General features: G+C 35.3%; 1 protein-coding gene across 1 annotated transcript in view; it reads left to right on the forward strand.

Moving 5' to 3' along the window:
• Positions 1-19,709, forward strand: part of FMN2 (formin 2) — a 175,343-nt gene that overhangs the window by 110,279 nt on the left and 45,355 nt on the right. The window contains exons 9-13 of the mRNA XM_088143933.1: positions 10,409-10,500; positions 12,055-12,184; positions 14,603-14,749; positions 16,416-16,475; positions 17,186-17,306. Coding sequence (XP_088000059.1) covers positions 10,409-10,500; positions 12,055-12,184; positions 14,603-14,749; positions 16,416-16,475; positions 17,186-17,306 — 550 coding nt within the window. The remainder of the gene's footprint in view (positions 1-10,408; positions 10,501-12,054; positions 12,185-14,602; positions 14,750-16,415; positions 16,476-17,185; positions 17,307-19,709) is intronic.

Below are 19,709 nucleotides of genomic sequence, written 5' to 3' on the forward strand. Positions count from 1 at the left end.
AGGGCAAAAGAAAAAGTGAAGAATAATAAAAAAGCAACAAAAAGAAAGATATCTAAAGAAGCAACTTCTGATCTTCTTTGCAGCACTTAATAACATAGCAATTACCATCTCTACTCCCCCCCCCCATATTGTATATCATAGTTCCCTTCTTCCCATAAACAAATCTTTTTAATCAATAAACCTCATAATCATCAGTTCATTTTTATCAATTTTCAGCAAAAAGCCTATAAAGGGTTTCCAGTATTTTATAAAAGTAGTTGTAGTTCCCTCCTTAAATGGAACAAGTCAATTTAGCCATTTCTGCAAACTCAGCCATCTTCACAATGCTTTCCTCCATTATTGGTATTTCTGTAGTCTTCCATCTTCGTGCATATAATAACTTCACTGCAGTTACCGTATATAAATTATGTAATTTATACTTTATAAATAATACTTTCTAACATTCTCATCAAAAATTGCCATCTTTCTGGGAAGATTATTTGATCCAATACTGAAAGAGTTATTGGGTTTATAGAAGAGAGAAACGGAGGACCCTAGCAATTCAAAGAGCTTTAAAGTTCATTGTCACTGCTTTTAATTCTGGTGACAGGAAAAAGTGATATATGTGTGTGGTGGAATTGTAAATACCTGATTTTGGGGCTATTTATCATTGTTATGTTAATGGCAGGGGATTTCCATACTGATTTTTGGACCAAATTTTACATGGATTATAAGCATTCCACCTTGCTTCTGTTTGAATATCTGAATTCTCACTTTAACTTTGAAATAAGAATGATGTCTCTAACTTGTCTCAAATAGGCGATATGAGGCAAAATATGCATGAACTATTCTACTCGGTAAGTTTGTTATGAATTGAGTCTGCAGCTGCCCTGAGTAAGGACGTAATTACAATTGCTGTTTTCAGGACCTTAACAATAAAAAAAAAAAAAAAACACCTGCATAACACTGTCTTCAAAAAAGACTTCCTGATTCATTCTGAATCCTTTTATGTTTTTAATTTTTTTGTTGTTGCTGTCCAGCAAGTTATTGCCTGCAGGAAGTTTAACAAATTGTTCAAAATAAAAGTTAGCAGCATTTGTAGTCTTCATTTGGTCATGGTCCACGTAAAGAACAATGTGGGATTTATTTGTTTGTTTTTTCATGTGTTTGTACACCTTGAATAAAACTACTCTGTCAATGCAAATAAAAGAATAGAGGAAGCTGTGACTTAAACCATTAGCCACCTAGCTCAGTACTGGGTGCTCTAAAACAGGGACCCTAATCAGCTGCTGTCCTACAACACATACTACAACATGTAGAGGTTGAATGCCAACCTAACTGTAGTGCTCCAGATGAGGAATATTCTTTTACATGGTCCAAGATGGATGGGGGGGGGGGGGCATTCTCTTCAGTACTTAGAAATCCCTGAGATTGAACCTAGGCTGTTCTGCAGGCAGACCAAATGCTCTATGTTGTGGTCCGCACTGAATAAAATTCAAATTCATTCTGTCCATGTAAACTTTTTAGATGGTATAGGAATGATGTAACTGAGATAACATGAATTATACACTACTATAAAGTACATGTCACAATGAGATTATGAATTATGTGCTGCTGCAATGTAGCCCACTATAGGGTGAGGGGGAAGAAAAAAGAAGAGGTGGTTATTTGCTTTCTCACCCAGGGGTAAAATAGGACCTGGATGCATTTGGTTCATACCATGAAACTATATTGGTATCTGCTGCTTCTCCAGGCAACGTCATAATATTGCCAACCCCAAGATCTTAAGCAGACTTTGGGATAACACATTTATTGTAGATGACTTATGTGATTGTTCATTGTCAGAGGATCTGTCATGGAAAGGTCACAAATAGGCCATTAAATGGCATGCTGCTAGAATGTGAAAGCTTTTTATGCATTTTTCAGTATTTAGCCAAGATCACTCGTTGCCTTCATTTTAAAAAATATTCAAGGGGAAATTTTTAGCCCAAATGTTTAGCACATTCTTTATAGAGTATTTGGGGGGGGGGGTGCCTTCGAGTCAGTCTTGACTCCTGGCAACTGCCTGGACAAGTCCCTGCAGTTTTCTTGGCAAGGTTTTTCAGAAGTGGTTTGCCCTTGCCTCCTTCCCAGGGCTGAGAGAGAGAGACTGGCCCAAGATCACCCAGCTGGCTTTGTGCCTAAGGCAGGACTAGAACACACAGTCTCCCAGTTTCTAGCCTGGTGCCTTAACCACTACACCAAACTAGCTCTACTCTGTAGGAGATTCTGTTACTATTAGAGTAATATAAAATGTAATTTATTTTTTTTTAAAATGATTAAGATTACTGAGCATTATTTGGCCAAGTTATCTTTATAAAATAGAGAAGAATGAGTGGTTGAGATTCTTTACGTTCTGAAAGGCTGTCTGGCCCTGTTTTCTCTTTCACCAGAATGAGTGGTCAACGTCAAAGTTACAAGATGCAAATAAAGATTTAGAAATTATTCAACAAGGCAAAGTTAACAGCAATACCATTTTTATAAATGAAAAATTGTGTCTCCCATTATTTTATTTCCTAGACTTATTTGGCGTGAACATAAGCATTTATGGAATTAACTTTTCAGAGTATTTCTTCCTACCCAGATGAACTGTATATAATGGTGAAAACTTTGGATTATATGCAATTCATTTAATTTCTGCTAAATATTTTTATCATGCATTTGTACTTAAAAGCACTCCAAGTGGTTGAAGTGCCTAACTTGACTGACTTTTCTGTTGAAAAAGTAAACCCAACAACAACTCTGATCTGTCATTGCCAACAATTTTTTTGCTATAAATACTGTATGCTGGCTTAGATAATCATTTCCTTAATTCCCCCATAAGGAGTGTTAGGGTGATGGGAACTGAACTGTTCCTGTCCTTCTTAGTCTTTGACCTCTGATTTCTGCGGCAGGAGACGATAAATTACTCATCTGAATTGATTAAATTTTAAACAAAACCTGAATTAACCCCCTCCCCCCACACCCACACACACATTTTAGAATAAGCTGTTCATTATTCTAAAATTCTTTATTAACTTACTTGACCTCTTCTGTTACTGTACTTTTCACACACTGCATTAATTGTCAGATCAGAACATTCTTTTCACTATATAGTTAAAACATAGCAGTGCAAGTTCTCAGATATTGTATTTGATCTCTGCAACATATGGGAGCATTTGTTTTATGATCTTTCTTCAAAATGTAATCACTTTTTTTGCTGATTACATATGTTTGGCATGGTGCTTTTCCTTTGAGATGTGAAAGAAGTTTGGGCAGCCTCCAAGTCTAAACACACCCTAATTTCAAAAGCCACAATCCTGAAGCTCAATTCCTGTTTACTGAGGAATTCAAGTATTGTTAGCCTACGTAGTTACTAAGGGCATTGTAGTCCTTTAGTCTGTTATCCTAGAGCAAAGGACCCTAGTTGCTTAGGCTTATTAAACTACATTATTTTGAGATAGTAAAGATATATTTATCTAATAATTACACAAATATTCATTTTCTTCCACAGTTCCTATTAAGTTTTCCATTTGAAAAAAGTAGGCTACCATTTGTTCAAAGAGAACATTATTATCATTACTTTCCTTTGGCCTTCACAGTTTTTCTTGATTTATTTTGTTTTCTAATTTTAAGTACATTTTATGTATTTTGTGTGTGTGTGTGTGTGTGTGTGTGTGTGTGTATGCATGAGAGAGAGAGAGAGAGAGAGAGAAATTACACACTGGTCAAAGACTGCAATAAAGGTTTACCTACCTAATAGGGAATTTGTATGAGCATAACATAAATAAATATATAAAATATAAAGATTTTATTCAGTTGTTCAGCTGCCCCTGTGCTTTTGTATTGAATTCATGGGATCATTTTTAAAAAAAATCCAAATAACCTGGAAGTTGATGAACATTTCATTTATGTGTTGAACTAATATTTAAGATGGACAACTCAATATATGCACTGAATTGTTTCTTTGAAACAACTTGGGACCTTTTCCACAATTGTATTTCAATTATATAATACCCTCCTTTGGAAAACCTGGTGCTCAGTCTAGGGATCATCTTGGACTCACAGCTAGAGCTTTTGCATAGCTTTATCTGTTCTGCCAGTTGCACCCTTTCCTGGGTCAGGAGGCCCTCCAGATGGTGAATCATGCCCTAGTTGTTTCACAGTTGGAATATCGCAATATGCTATACATGAGGGTGCCCTCGAAGACCACTTGGAAGCTGCAGCTGATCCAGGATTCAGTGGTATTAGCAGTGTTGGGCATGCCTTCATACGCCCATTTGATTCCACTGCTCCACCAGCTGCACTGGTTGCCATTGGGGTTCCAGGGGCAATTCAAGGTACTTTCATGTGTCCTATGAAATCCTTCCTGGCATAGGACCAGTTTATTTAAGGGACTGCCTATCTCCCATCATTTCTGCCCATTCAGTAAAATCAGGCAGAGTTGGTGCACTTTGGGTCCCTTCAGTCAAACAATGCCCTCTGTTAGGACCCAGGAGGCCTGTCTTCTCTGGAAAAAGATTCCTGCAGAGATCTGTTTAGCTCCCACCCTGATGAAGTTCCAAAGTTTTTAAAAACCTGTTTGTCCTTCCAGACCTTAGGTTATTTTTTTTATTATTGTTGTCCTATTCTAAGTGTAAATGACCCAGAATCATTCTGGAGTCAGGTGATTTCTAAAATACATAAATAAATATCTGGAAAAAGCTCTGTTTTCCCACTGTTAAACATGGTTTGACATTTTTATTATTATTATTATTATTTAGGAAATGCCCTATAATTTTTTTTTTAATGTATGTATGCTGAGTGGCATTTTACCTACAATGATATTGCATACATTTTGATTTTTTTATTGTTGATCATTTTGCTGTTTTGTTGTTTTCAAAACCACTTGAGAGGTTTTAATGCTACAAAATAGCTAATTGGTCATCTTTTTACTATAATAAGCTTTACAAAGATTAACATAAATCCTAGGAATTGCCCAAACATTTAATCACCTGCAGAAAGATAGAGTGGCAAATAAACACCAAATTAAATTAAGCTGTCATTCCTACTACTGGTTTCTTTCCCTGGTGATAAAAAAAAAAGAATAATAATGCATTAAATGACCATTGCTACTCCAGCTGTTTGAATAGCCACCTCATTTTGGCTAATGAAATAAATTGAACTATTATTAGTTTCTGATGTATTACTTAAAAAGCCTCTTGTACTCAATAATCAACTTGCTAAGTTTTCAGTTTCATGAACTGAGGAGTCAAAATTAATGAAAGATTATCAATAAAGAATAGGAGTATAAGAAGAGTTTGTGTTCATGGAAACTTAATTCACACTAAGTTTGCACTAGGTCATCTGAACTGAAGAAAAATGTTACATCCTTCTAGACAGAAGAGAATAGGGAGAAGGCTGAGGACCAGTCAGTGCAGCAGAAAGAAGAACAAAGAAATAGATGGTGGTACTATTATGTGTGCTAATGAAAAACATCAATTAATCATGTGATTTCAGTCTCTGGAAGGAATTTTGATAGAAACAGAAGCAAGTTCTATATTCAGTTTGTTCTTCCCACCAGACACCGATTACAAGAATTGTAAGGAAAAAAGACAGCATGTACGTGCAGAGCAAAGAGGCTTGCTTGTATAGATGTAGGGAAGAAGATTTAGGCTTGGGGCTGCAAATTTGTGTCTCATTTGCAGTGCTTTATTTCTACAGATTTGTATGATATGCACAGATATTTCTTGTTATTAGAAACAGTTGTTTTATCATCCTCATTCACAGACAGATAAAACAGATCATGGCAAAGGCAAAAAGATGAACAAATCAAATTGAGGCTTTGGTCATAATGTCTATTCCATTTGTATGCAGTCATTGCATATAAAATAAAAAAATATATACTTGAGCTTTTGGGGGAAGAGGGGAACTTATTACTCTTTTTTATTTGCTTCCTTCACTAAACTGCAATCATTACAGTCAGTTAAGGGATCAGCCAAAAGAGAGTTCCTGAAATTGGTTTTTTTAACCACAGATATAACTCTGCTATAGCAGATCATACTAAACTTATTTATATGCACCTGTAAAGAACTATATCTTTATGAACAGCCATAGATTTATGTGCTCTGAAGACTGCCTCGCAAGGTGTTTCCACCAAAACGTTTTGGTTTTGAATGTGGAGTATAACTGATAGGGAGCCGTAAAAGAATATATAGTAATCCTGCATTCTACTTGTTCTGTATTACCATTAGTTTGCACCCAGAGGGTTTTTATTTAACTTATTTCAATGTATCATTTCAAAGATGTGTCAGATGTAATCAGGAGCTAATGAAATTTTATGTGAACCATCTGCTGAATAGTCTTTGATAAAATGTCTTTGTGGGGAAAATTCCTCTTTTATTTCCTATATGTCTTTAGCTTAGCTTTTAAAAAAAGAAAAGAAGAAAGGAGTGATACATAGCCAAAATTATCTTTAAAGGCTTCTGTCTCATTACCCAATAATATGTTACAAAATTCTGCTTGCATCAGAAAGATCCAGTGGGAATAGTAAGTGACCTATTACCTGGACATGTTCATATTGATGTGATAGTATGTTTGTAAAAGAGCAAAACCGCATTTACTTGCCATATCCGCTGAGTTTTCTTGCCTTTGCTATTGTACAACATGCACACAGGTACCTTCTCATATATGTCCCACACACCCAAACCCCTGCATCAGGGAGGTTTTCTGGCTCAGAATAAATTAGATGTCATATGGAAACTTGTGTTTGATTTTAAGACTCAAAGCTAGAGATATTTTCCTAAGAGATTAGAAGTCTTCAAGATGTTTGCTATTTTTCTCCCAAATAATGGTATAAACAACATTTCCACCGTGATGTATGAATATGTAGTAATCTAACTGATGCAGAATAATAACTTCCAAGCCTACTTGTTATTGTTCATGACACTGATCCAAATCAGGGGAGGGGAATGTTTAATCCTTTGCCATCTCACAAAAGCTTCATCCAGATATGTTGTCATCAGGAAAAAATTAAAGGTTTGAGAGCTTGGTTTTGTATATCAAAGAAGAAATGAGCTTTAGTCTATTTTAAATCTCATCATTTGTAAGAGCCCAGTTGGATCTTACCTAGTGCACACTGGATAAGAACCCAAATAGTAGGACATGACAACAATAATCTACTATTATTTCTCAGAGGCTGATACTCAGAATCATACTATCTCTGATTCTGGAGGTAGTAGATAAGGATTGTGACCAATGGAATTAGATTTAGCCTTCATGAATTTGTTTTAGTGTCTGTTTAAGTTAGGGGCCATTGCAAATTCCATAGTTGAAACTTGGCATTGCAAATGCCACAGTTTAACTACAAGTTTCTTCTAAATTCTCCCTGATTTAGCTTCATTGAGTGTTGGAGTTCTAAGAGAGATAAAATTATCTTCCAAGTCTACCCTTTACTTGCATAAAGTCCCAAATTCCTTCAGTAATCAAATACTTGCTAGTGATTTATCAGCAAATGGTCAGTTCAGATATACAAATGGTATAGTTCTTCATACAGCTTTAAAATACATACTGTATAAGGAATCTTTTTTTAAGAAAAAAACACTTGAATGTTAAAAATTCCTCTTCTATTGGTATATAATCATAACTGGTAATTTGAAGAAATCTTTCACTTGAAAGATTTCTCAGAGAGTTAGTAAATTCAATTAAGATCAGATAGGATCATCACAGAGTGGATTTATACCAGCAGTGGGTATTTGTAGCTTCCAGATTTTGCTGAACTACAGCTCACAGCATCCTTCATAATTGGCTATGCTGAGGTTATTGAGAAATACCACTCAACAACTTTTGAAGGATAGCAATTATTGCAAAAGGTGATTATTATGCTGCTACTTTGTTGACTTTTAAATATTTCTAAACACATCAGTCAACCCAAATGCATGCAACATGTTCATGTGAGTTATGTAATGGTACGTCATTATAAGCATAATTTCTTTGAGCTAGCTGAAATAAATTTGTAATATTGACCTCTTCTTAGGCCCTTGAAATGTGTCTATTTTGGGGGGAAATGATTGATTGGTGTGATTTAATTTCTAAAGTTGTATTTAAAACCAAACCTGAAAGTCTGGCATGGATGTGTACTAATTTATAGAGACCCTGTTGGTTGTATGACATGTTACGTTACATTATAGGAAGTATGTTTCTCTGGAGCCCTAGGATTTTATTTTTCTTTCCTATTTTTCTATTTTTTAGTATAAGCTGACTAGAGTCGTTGGGGAGTTGGGTGGCTTCTAAATTTAATAAATATTTATAAGCAAACAATAAATGCCCTTTTTGACACTGGCCTCTATGGAATCAAAAGATCTGTTATTCTCCTTATTCTGGAGATATAAAGTATACTTCACTCATAACAGATATTCTAGGCCCACATATGTTAGAAGCAATGCTGTCTTCTATTAGCCTGGATTTTTAGTAATACTTGCCTTTCTCTCTTACTATTTATCAGATGCCACATGCTAAGAACTCCTCAGCATGCATAAAAAATAACACAGGGAACTAAGGAACTGAATATATGTAATTTTTTAAGAGCCTATTTCATAGAGGACACACCTCTGTCACTCTTTTCCCACACACGTGTGCTTCTCATTCATTTTGTTCCAGATGGGGATTTGGGCTAGTGATTCATTGTTCAGAAAGTTGCTTGATCTTTTGTAACTCTACTTTTGATTGGCTGCAGTAAATCTCAGAAAATCTAACAAGATTTGGACAGCCACTACAGAAACATGGATTTGCCAAAATATCCTCAAGCATTAATTTAGCATAATTTTTCCCATGTGGCCTGCAGCTTGGACCTCTGAATCTGGCGAAGTATCTCCCCCACCCTCACCACTTCCCAGGATTGTGTCTTGCATGCTGATTGTTGCTGGCAGTGACACTTAGTACTTTGTGCAAGTTTTCAGTGTATGACTTCTATGTGTATATCTGGTACACTGCTGTAACCGTGCATGTTTTGGAAAATAAAGCTATCACTGCTTCAATACAGATTCTTGCACAATTCATCATATTTTAGATTATAATATTAGAAATCTGATACTTCTTCTATACTGTGATGTTTTCAATTATTTTGTATTATGTACTGTCATGTTTTATTCAATTAGTCTTTCTTCACAAATAGACTGACGACTGTATCATTTATAGCCTAATTATGAACATTGTTCAGAGTCTACTACCACAGTTCTTGCTAGTTCTTCTTCAGCTTAGAATTAAAGTTCATCATCCTTCCCAGTTAGATAGTAGATATTTCCTTTACAATATTAAATTATGCAAAAGCATTAAAGATGGTGCACAGCTTTCTTTTTGAATGCATATGTTATAAGGTTGATGGCTTAAGAGCTAGGATTATGGTGAGTGCCTAAGATATATGACTTGGTTTCAGTTTCAGAAAGAAAGACATGTTCTTGTAAGCATTAAAGTTTTGTGAATGGAATTCCATTTAGGAAAAATCCCTTGAAAATTCTTCAATACTTCAATCTTTAAAATAACAATCACTGTCTCTCAGCCCAACCCACCTCACAGGGTTGTTATTGTGGGGAAAATAAGAGGCAGGAGCATTACATTGTACATTGCCTTGAGTTGTACAAAATAAAGGTGGGATATAAATATAAAATATTAACAGCTGTTGTTCTTTACCTTGAACAGAATACTGCTGGAAAAAATATAGCACCTCCTAACTCATATCTGTAAAGCAGCTCTTTCCAATTTGCTTTAATGGAATTCTTACTGTATTAGTTTTACCCTAAAACAGATTTTTATGTAAAAGTACAATTTTTTTGGTATCCCTTTTTTAATTGGAGGGGAGGATTCTCCTATTAATAAATAGGCAACTAAGAATTACTGAACACTATCACACACTACAAATTTTGATTCAAGTTGCCATGCCTATTTCTGTTATAACGGTGCCCTCTAAATTTGTTTGACTGACTCTCCCATAACTTCTCCAAACTAAAGTCATCCTAAATGTGAATTTAAAATAATGTATCCCTTTATTTAACAAGTTTTTCTCTCCCTTTTCTATTGAAAAAACAGTAAAAGTGGCTTTGTAGTTCACATATGCATTGTCTTCATGCATGCTTGAATGAAATGACTTATTGGAAATGTTTCATACTCATAACTACATAAGTTTTTATTTAGTGATTGTTGTCTGAGTAAGTATTTTATATGTAATATTATTTCATGAACTAAATTAATTACATATAGATGTTAAAAATTGAATATGTGTGTATATAGATAATTAAAATAGATTGAAGGAATTATAACTGAATGGTTATAATTGAATTGTAAGCATTATTTAATTTCCTAGATAATTATTTATACAATTTATATGCTACTTTCCATTCATAACTGTTTCTTTATATTTGTCGATCTTTTTTTCAAGAGAGCACAATCTGATGAACTGGAAAAGATAGAAAAGCATGGCAAATCAAGTAAAGAAAAGGAGAATGCCAAATCTTTGGACAAACCTGAACAGTAAGGATACTATAAACCGTTTAAGTTGATTGGAGAGAGTCGAATTATTAACTTTTTGGTTCAGGTTCAGCTGCAACAAAAATTGTTCTAATTGAAACAAACAAACAAAAAAATCATTAACCAGTTCAGTACATATAATAACCAGGGGTTCAGTTCCAGTTTGCTTGAGAAAACTGGATTATGATGTACTCAGGCTATTCTAGCAATTTGTACAACAAAGATGTCCTCCTGTTCTCCCATTTCTTCTTTCAGTAGATGAATTTACTACAAGTCCTTTGGTTTGCTTGCTCTTCCCCAGAAAGAACTGTTTGCTCCTTCTTCATGAGAATAGGTTTAATTTGATTCTTATCCCTGCTTTTGCTATTTTTCCATAACCTTGATACTTCCTTTTCTCTTGCACATGCTTTGGATTTACATCTTAATCCCTATTTCAAATGTATTCAACTTAGCTTTGTGTGTGTGTGTGTGTGTGTGTGTGTATATATATATTTATATATATATATATATAGTTACTGCACTACAGATATAGTACTTAATAGACACCAAATATATCTGATGCCACTTTTCTTATAATGTTAATTCATTTCCCAAGCTCCCTGATCATATACTAAAAATAATTGAATTCTCATGTGAGCTTGCTGAAATCTTGCAAGATCTCACATGCCTCACAAGATTTTTGCTGTATCATGGAATATCCCAGGACATTCAGCATTAATTTATATATTCAGGCACGCGTGTGTGTATGTGTTTGTATCTATATGTGTCTATGTGTATGCATATGTTTGTGTACTTCCATATTGGCCAGTCAACTATCAGAATGGAGAAGTAAGCATTTGCAACAGTCACTGATGAATGTTCCCATCCTCTTCAAGAAGTATATAAACCTGTATGGACCCCAAGTCTATAAATCCAGCTAGATCATTGGAAGTTATTTTACCTGTTTTTTTTTTTTGCTGATGATGAGCATACCACATTAAGTATCTGAACCCAAATTCTGAGCCCTAGTAACAGGTTAGCACTGTTAGTCATTTTTTAAGATTAAATCTTTTCAAGGGCCTAGTATTTTAATGTATGTTCTCTTTCCCCACTCTCTTCTTTTTCCTCAAGGCAAGTGCTAGACCATTTTTCTGTTGGGATATCAAAGTCCTTATGGGAAATTAAAATGGCAGTCACTGGGCACACATTTGCAAAGCTGTTGTTTTCCCATTGCTTAGCAATGGCTCAGGTGAGGTGGTAAGGTGAAAGAGGCATCTGTATCTGCTGGAAGTCTCATATCAGGAGGAAGACTTGTAGGTGGCTCCAGCAGTTTCATAGCCACTCCCAGGGAAGAAATGGGCCTCCCAGGGAAGAAATGGGTCTCTTGTCTTCTGAACTGCTAAATACCCCCTGCCTGCTATCAGTCCTTGAAGAACTAGTCCCCATTGAGAACAAATTTTCATTATTCATTGGTTAATTGGGTATTGTTTTGGACTATAATACCTATCTTTTGGAAGAAAAATCCCCTGTCAAGTTCTTTTAATAGATCTCAATCATATTTGTCATTAACTTCTCCAGGTTTCTTTATGAGCTCTCCCTGATTCCCAACTTCTCTGAACGAGCCTTTTGTATCCTGTTCCAATCAACATTCTCTGAAAGCATTTCGTCTCTCCGAAGCAAACTTGAATTGTTGCAGAAACTGTGTGAGGTAGGTTCTGGACTATCTGATGAGAGAGCTAGATTGGCTGATATTTAATCTTCCTTATTCAATGATACTCATATTTCAAAAGTTTTATTTACTTTACATGCTCATTAAATGTGAAGGATAGCAGTCCTGCTGAATGGAACATTTTATGATTGTGCTTCAAGATCAAAGCAAATCTTAAGATTTGGCTTTCAGTACTGAAGTATAACATCACAAGTCTATAGCCAATGCACATCAACCTCTAGAGAATAATGTACCTTCTTCCTGTGCCAAAGCAAAATCTTCTCTTTTTGTAACAGGCACTGGTTTCCCTTTAGTATTTCCAAACAAACGCACTATGGCTTTTTCTTTTGGAAGTGCCTTAATTTTTATAATAATATCTAATAATCAGCCCATTGTAATTTTGGTGGCATTAGCAACATCAGCAAACTCTCCCACACTTAGCTATATAACAATTAACCAACTATTAGTTAATATTATATAGGCTATATAATCTTGAAGATATATCTATAACTTCAAGATTCTTCTTCAGCCTCAGCAAGTAATAGTTGTTCTTGACAATGCTGTTTGCAAAGACGATTGTGAAACTATTGTGGAAGAAGGGTGCACAACTGTTTCTGCTTCATCACATCCCCCTTTTTTCAATACTCTCAGCTCCAAATGAGACTTTCATCGCTGCATTTCTCCTTGGGAAAAATCTGCAAGGCATTGACAGATTGCTTAAAAATGTTCAGTTAAAGACATGCTCCTCAGGGGACTGAATAATTCCTCACTCACCAAACTTAGTTGCCTTACTTTTTTCAAAGCTTTCTTTATGCTTGTTTGCAGCCTGTTCTGTTGCAGCTGCTGCTATGCTGGAACCAGTGACCTCCTAGTTAAGGGTTTTTGCTGATGTGATTGCAACCAATCAGAGGTCAATTCATCGATGTAACTTTTTACTGTCATTGTCCCATATAGCCCATGAAGTTTACTTGGAAGCAGTGTGACTGAATTGTCCTCCTCCTGAAATGTGGGGAAATTTTCATGGAAATCCATCTATATGCCCCTCCCCCCAGTTTAATCCACTATTACCAATTTTATGGGAATGGGCATAGTATACAGAGGAGTAATATATTTATTTTGCTGAGGTAATTAAGTCAGTGTTCCCGTTTAATGTACATCCAGTGTGGTGGCCTACCCATTTATTTATTTGTATCCCACTTTTCCCTGAAGGAGGACAAGGAGGGATGCATGGGGCTATCCGATGTTTTATCCTCATAGCATTATCAATAGAGCCATTTGTTCTTTTTTAAGAAGAGTGTACTTTTTGCTCATTAGGCTTTGCATAGCTGTCAAGAATCCTGTGCCTGAAGGAAAGATGGATCTGTGCCCCCTTATTACAAAGCTCTGTAGTTTTTTACATCTGCCAAATCAGGAATATACTTTACAATGTTTAGTTTACATGGTTTCATTTTGCCAGATGCCTCCTTCCATTCAGAAATGTCTGCGCTGATTGTGGGGCTCAGCTGAGGGTTCAGAAGCTTGCATGGTTCTGCCAAGTATTTCAGTGCCAGCATGGCTAACTCATTCTCCTGCAATTGCTGCTTGTCTCTGTTCAGTCATGTTCCACTGTCTGCTTAGTAGCTGTAGGAGGCTGGTTAAGGCAACACTTCCTGCATCTCTTCTGTGGTGGTTTCATATCAAGAATAGTCTCCAGAAGTGATTATTTTATTGGCTCTGGGCCCAGCCTATCATACTAAAGTTGTTCAATATTAATGAAGAACGCTTAGCAGAAAGGGATTTGAGCAAGCTTTGGCAAAAATTGACAAGATGCCTGAATATGTCTTTGTACTTGAACTTGAATATCTCTTACTCTAGATTATAGTTCACCAGTTTTGTTTCTATTCCCTTAAGCAATGATAGAAAAGTCCTTCTCCTGTGGTATGGGGGTGAACTTGTGTCATTACAAATGTTGCTGAACAACAACTCTTGTCCACCCTGTCCAATAGTGGAGTACTTTAGCAACATTTGAATGGTCATAAGCTCCCCAGCCTTGTACCACTGTTCTAATCTTAAAATAAAAACTACATTTAAGTGCCAAGCTCACAGAGCTAATATTCCTGCATCTGTAAATAGCACTGGGGTATTGGATTGAAATGTTCAATAATCTGTGTTCACAAGTTATAAGTTTCTTTGTTTTTTTAAATAATTATTTTATTAGTGGTACATTTCTGATTCCTTACTAATAGGAACATGTAATTATTACTGAAGTTTTAGAATTTTCATTATTTTGGGATCATCCCAATATGAATATGAACTATTTAAAATTAAATTGCATTAAATTGTTTTGATAAGTGCTACTTGTTTATATGCCTTTTATTAAATAAAATGCAATGTTTCTAACATATTGTGTAGTAACTTCTCTGCATCTTGTTTCCCCAGATGTTGAAAAGTGGCTCAGGAGTTATGCGGGTTTTAGGCTTGGTCCTGGCTTTTGGGAATTACATGAATGGTGGAAATAGGACAAGAGGGCAAGCAGATGGCTTTGGACTAGACATACTTCCCAAACTAAAAGATGTCAAGAGTAGTGTAAGTTTGACACACACACCCCCATACCTCAATTGCTATGACATTTCATATTGTGTTGCATTGCTTTATTAAGCATGAATTGCCTGTGCTTATAGTGCTTATAGTTTATATTACATAAAATACTCAATCAGTTCTGTTGTATTCTTTCTAAGCTTATTTTGTTTTATAGTTTTTCTGTTCGAACATTTTTCCAAATTCAGTGCTCATTGCACTTCGAATACCATGAGAGTTTCCCATTGCTGGTGGGATTCCAAATGAATTGTGACTTTTTAAAAGAATTTAAGAATGTTAGTAAGATAAGAATAGTTCACTTAGTCAAACCCTAGATTATTTTAGTTCAGCACTCTGTTTCAAACAGTGGCCAAAAGACCACAATCAAGAAGACACCAATTGCCCCCCCCCAAAAAAAATACAGAAAGAGAGAGGAAATCTCCAAGTGCACAGATAAAACATGTATTCAGCCTTATAATAACTCTTGGATACTAATGGTGGTAGAAAAATTGACAGGTATTACCCAACTTTCATTCTCAATGTCTATTTACAAACGGGAATTACAGATTTTTGTAGTTTGTAATTCAAAGTCTCACAAAATGTTTGCAGAAAATATGTGCATTAGAAAAAAAGTATTTAAAAAGTGGGTATACTAGGAGATGTAACAATGAGCAGTCAGCTTTGTGCTAATTTTTCTTCCAAATTTGCAAATTGATAGTGAAGTTGGTTAAAATAAGCTTGTGTTCATGAAAATAAACTGAACAAATCCAATACCGACAAATTCATCTATCCCTAAAACCTGTTTCTCACTAGCTCGCTGGGTAACCACTTCTAAAATTCTGATATTTTTCCTATTACTGTAATAATATTGAAAAATTAGCATCTTCAGTGGTTTTAAAACTTTGTAAGTTTTCCATTTAATAATGAATTTATATAACATCTAAGCAATCTTCCCATTGCTTGCTATTTATTTTCCCTTTTTATATTTTAGTAATTTTTTTTTTTAAAAAAAATACAAACTGGATAAAGATCATTTGTAACAATCACTATAAAAGAGGGCCTGTGAGTTTCAAAATTTCCTAGAATTTTTGCCTATACTATAGAACTACTATATTGTCTTACAAGTGATAATAAAAATTCCCTATTATCCATTACATACATACATGGAAGGCTTTTGGTTTTGTTCTCTCTTTCATTTTTGGGTTTCATTTGCTTTCTAGTATAATCTAGTCCTCACTTAATGACATTAATTGGGACTGTCAAGTCTGTCGCTAAGCAATGTGGTTGTAAAGCATGACATAATGTGACCATGCCAACTTACAACAGCAGTTCCAGCAGTTCCAGTTGTGGTCGTTAAATGAATCCCGCATGGTGGTTAAGCACAATGTCATATAGTTGCCATTTGCAACCTCCTGCCAGCTTCCCATTGACTTTGCCTGTGACCATTATAATTGCGAGCTTGTTGGCAAATGCCCAAACCACAATCATGTGACTGTAAAGATGTGACAGCAATAGCTATGAGGACCAGTCATTAGTCTCCTCATTCAGCTTCACCGTAACTTTGAACAGTCACTGAATAAGTGGCTGTTAATCCAAATGTATACACATAGAAATTATTCAATCTAAATTTCAATATATTTCATATATAAATGCTGTTTAATTTGACTTTACACAGGACAACAGCAGAAGTCTTCTGTCTTATATTGTCTCATATTATTTGCGTAATTTTGATGAGGTAAGTATGCACTTCCATTTTAACTTTTTTTTCCCTTTTAGGATAGTTTTTTGTTTGTTTCTGTCATTTAATATAAAACCTTTTGGTGAAATCTTGGGGTGGGGGATTCTTGAGGGCACTAAGAATAAGGTGACAAACTTTTTCATACACTCAGAATCTGCTTGGGAGCATTTTTCAACCTCTAAGACAGGTGTATGAGAGCATAAGAGATATGCACTATGAAGGCAAGTTTTAAAAAATGTTCCATTGCATGTTCAGGTGTTTCCTTTCACAATATTGGATTTCATTTCTTACCTTCTGGTTGCTTAAGCATGCAATGAAGGCAATTGATGAATTTGATTGGTGTTTGCTGATGGCTTAGATACTTTTTGAAGTGAAATTTACCCTCAGTAGTATCACTGACTAAAATCTGTCAAAGCAAGCCTTTCAAAATTGACTGGATTGCCACTGAATTGCTATTTCTGACATTTATATGCTACTCAATCAAGAACATTCTCTTTACAGGTTGTACTGTCAGTTAGAAATTGTATTACAGAAATTTGGAAGAGCCAGAAAAACAGAGTTTGAAGGCCCCAGGTTCCCCACCCCTGCATTTTTGATATTTGCTCTTGAATCACTTTGATAATATTGTATATTTAATGAAAGGTGGAGAAGTATAGTTTTTGTCTCAATGTTATCTTATCTATTCAGCCTACTTATTGTTTTGCCAGGATGCTGGAAAAGAACAATGCATCTTCCCACTTCCAGAACCACAGGATCTTTTTCAAGCTTCTCAGCTAAAATTTGAAGAATTCAATAAGGATCTTCGCAAACTTAAAAAAGACTTGAGAGGTAATAGCTTTCTGCTATTCATAGTCATTTTGCCTTTGAGGTAGACAAATGCTTGTAGATACCTCTAATGTGTGCCAGCAAGCCTACAAGAAATGGCAATGAGAAAGTCAAAGATAAGTCATAAACTGGAGAAAATCACTGAGCATCAAATTCTCAAGGAAAGAAATATGTCAGTTCTTAGGCTGCATTTTGAATCATATTTAGAGATTTAGCTGTATATGTCTTAAGAAAGGAAACTGGAGAAAATTCAGTTACAGATTTTAAGTGTATCAATTAGAAAACATAATATTTTTAAATACATGAATATTTTTTCTCAGGGCTTAATATTTGAGAAATCAAATTTCATTTAGAAATTGCTGAAGACTCTTCATAAAATTATCAGTATATTTCTAAAACAGACCTCAGAGACTTGGTAGGCTGCATCCTGTGCAGAATTATCTTGAAGTTAGTTTCATGAAACTCAGAAGGATTTCTATCCATACAGACATTTATACAGTTCTGTTCTTAGATTGCAAAAGAGTCCACATCCATGATCCACCAAGGTTGTTACTTGTTTCTGCAACATATCTGGGAATCCTAGGAAATTGTCCAAGAGTGGAAAGATTTGAAAGTGCTGAGTTCAAATCTCATCTCTGCCACAAATGTTAGTTGCTCTTAGGCAATTTGCTATTGTTCTGTCTAGTGCAGGGCGGAGAAATTCTCCTACAATGTTTTTCCTTTTTATTTTAATTGTGTGGCAAATACAGTGTCCAAATCAGGAAGCTAGGCAGCCAGGCTTGTTTGGGTCAAGCAGTTTTAAACATCCTTTCAAAGAGGGAATGTGATAGCTTTGGGCTTTTTGTGTTAAAATGTAGCCAAAGGATATGTGGAAATGTTCTCTCTTTATTGTAGAATCATCTCTTCAGTGGTGTGCATTCTACTTGATTTCCAATGCCTCGGTTAAACCCCAGGAGAACTTGGGAGGAATTCATCCCACCTTTTTCAATGCTGTTGTCATTTACAGGAGGGGAGGTTACCCTTGAGAAATTGTTGGCGAAATCATCCACCCAGTTCCTCTGCCCACAAGCATAGTGGAGAATTTCGTGTCCTGCTATATATATATATGGAGCTCTCCTGCCAAGAAGGCTGATATAAAATATGCTAACTTTTTCCAGCTGTCAGAATTAATATCTTTGGCTCTAACCACTTCCCCAAACTTTGATTTCCAATATATAGGCAGGCCCTGATTTTCTGGGCCCCCAAGGACTGAAAATAAGACTGATGATTCACAAAGAATTCCAAAAGGATCTCTTCATACTGGATAAACAGGCTTTAAAAATGGCAAATGTACTGCAATTCAGCAAAAGCAAATCCAAAGTGATACATAGTGGAACAAATCAACACTTCAAGTGTTTGTGAGTGTGTGTGTGTGTGTGTGTATACACATACACATTGATAAATACAGTAGTTATTAAAACACAGTAAATATAGTAGTTAAAAACAGTTCTTGCTTTGGGAACTGGATTAAAAAAAATACTGTGATCGGGGTTAGCAGTGACTTATCAGAAAATAGATTTTTGGAATAAGAATGAATAAATGTATGAATATGTGAACACAGTGTGAGGTTGATGTAAAAAAGGTAAATACCATGGTATTAATTATTTGGGAAGATAGTGAAAAAAATAGTGAAGTGGTACCCTTAAATTAATTGGTGGTACAACTATAAAATAATTTACAATAAAATTTTTAATGTATCATTGCAAAAAAGGATATTGGAGATTTTAAAAAGTGTTATGGGCTAAAGAAGCTTCTCACAAGAAAAGATTATAGCTTTGGGGGATATTTATCTGAGAAAGAAGATAGGTAAGGGGAGAACTATTAGAATACAAAATCATACATGGGGTTGAAAATACGGAGAGAGAAAATACTAAAACTCAAGCTTATTGATTGAAGATAAATGCAGGAATGATTAGAGGTATGTTTTTATCCAATACCTATTTAAATTTTTTGATTTTATGGTTTATGATTTTATAGTTATTGGTTTTATTGTTGTGAGCCACCCAGAGTCGTGTTTAAGATAGGCAGCCCTACAAATCAAATCAAATCAATCAATCAATAAATTTCTTGTCCTTGAATTTAGAAATAGCAATCAATTTCAGTGGTTTTATAGGGGAATTAGTTTTGCATGTAGATTTAATTACATGGATTAAAGGACTACTCTTTCTTGGCAGGATTCCATGTCCCCTCTGGCCATGATGCTGAAAAATGGTGTCATTGTTTTCTAATGTTGTGAGTCAGGAAACACATTAAGGACAATCTCCTATAGTTAGAACCTACCTTCTTGACTTAAGAACTGGATGGGACATGGATCCCAAAGCTGTCCTTCTCAATGGTAGCCCCACAGCTTTGGAACACCTTTCCAGC

This window comes from Python bivittatus, unplaced genomic scaffold (assembly GCF_059951505.1).
Source record: "Python bivittatus isolate LINGU-HERP-01145 unplaced genomic scaffold, Pbiv_v1 ctg000020_np1212, whole genome shotgun sequence".
NCBI lineage: Eukaryota > Metazoa > Chordata > Lepidosauria > Squamata > Pythonidae > Python > Python bivittatus.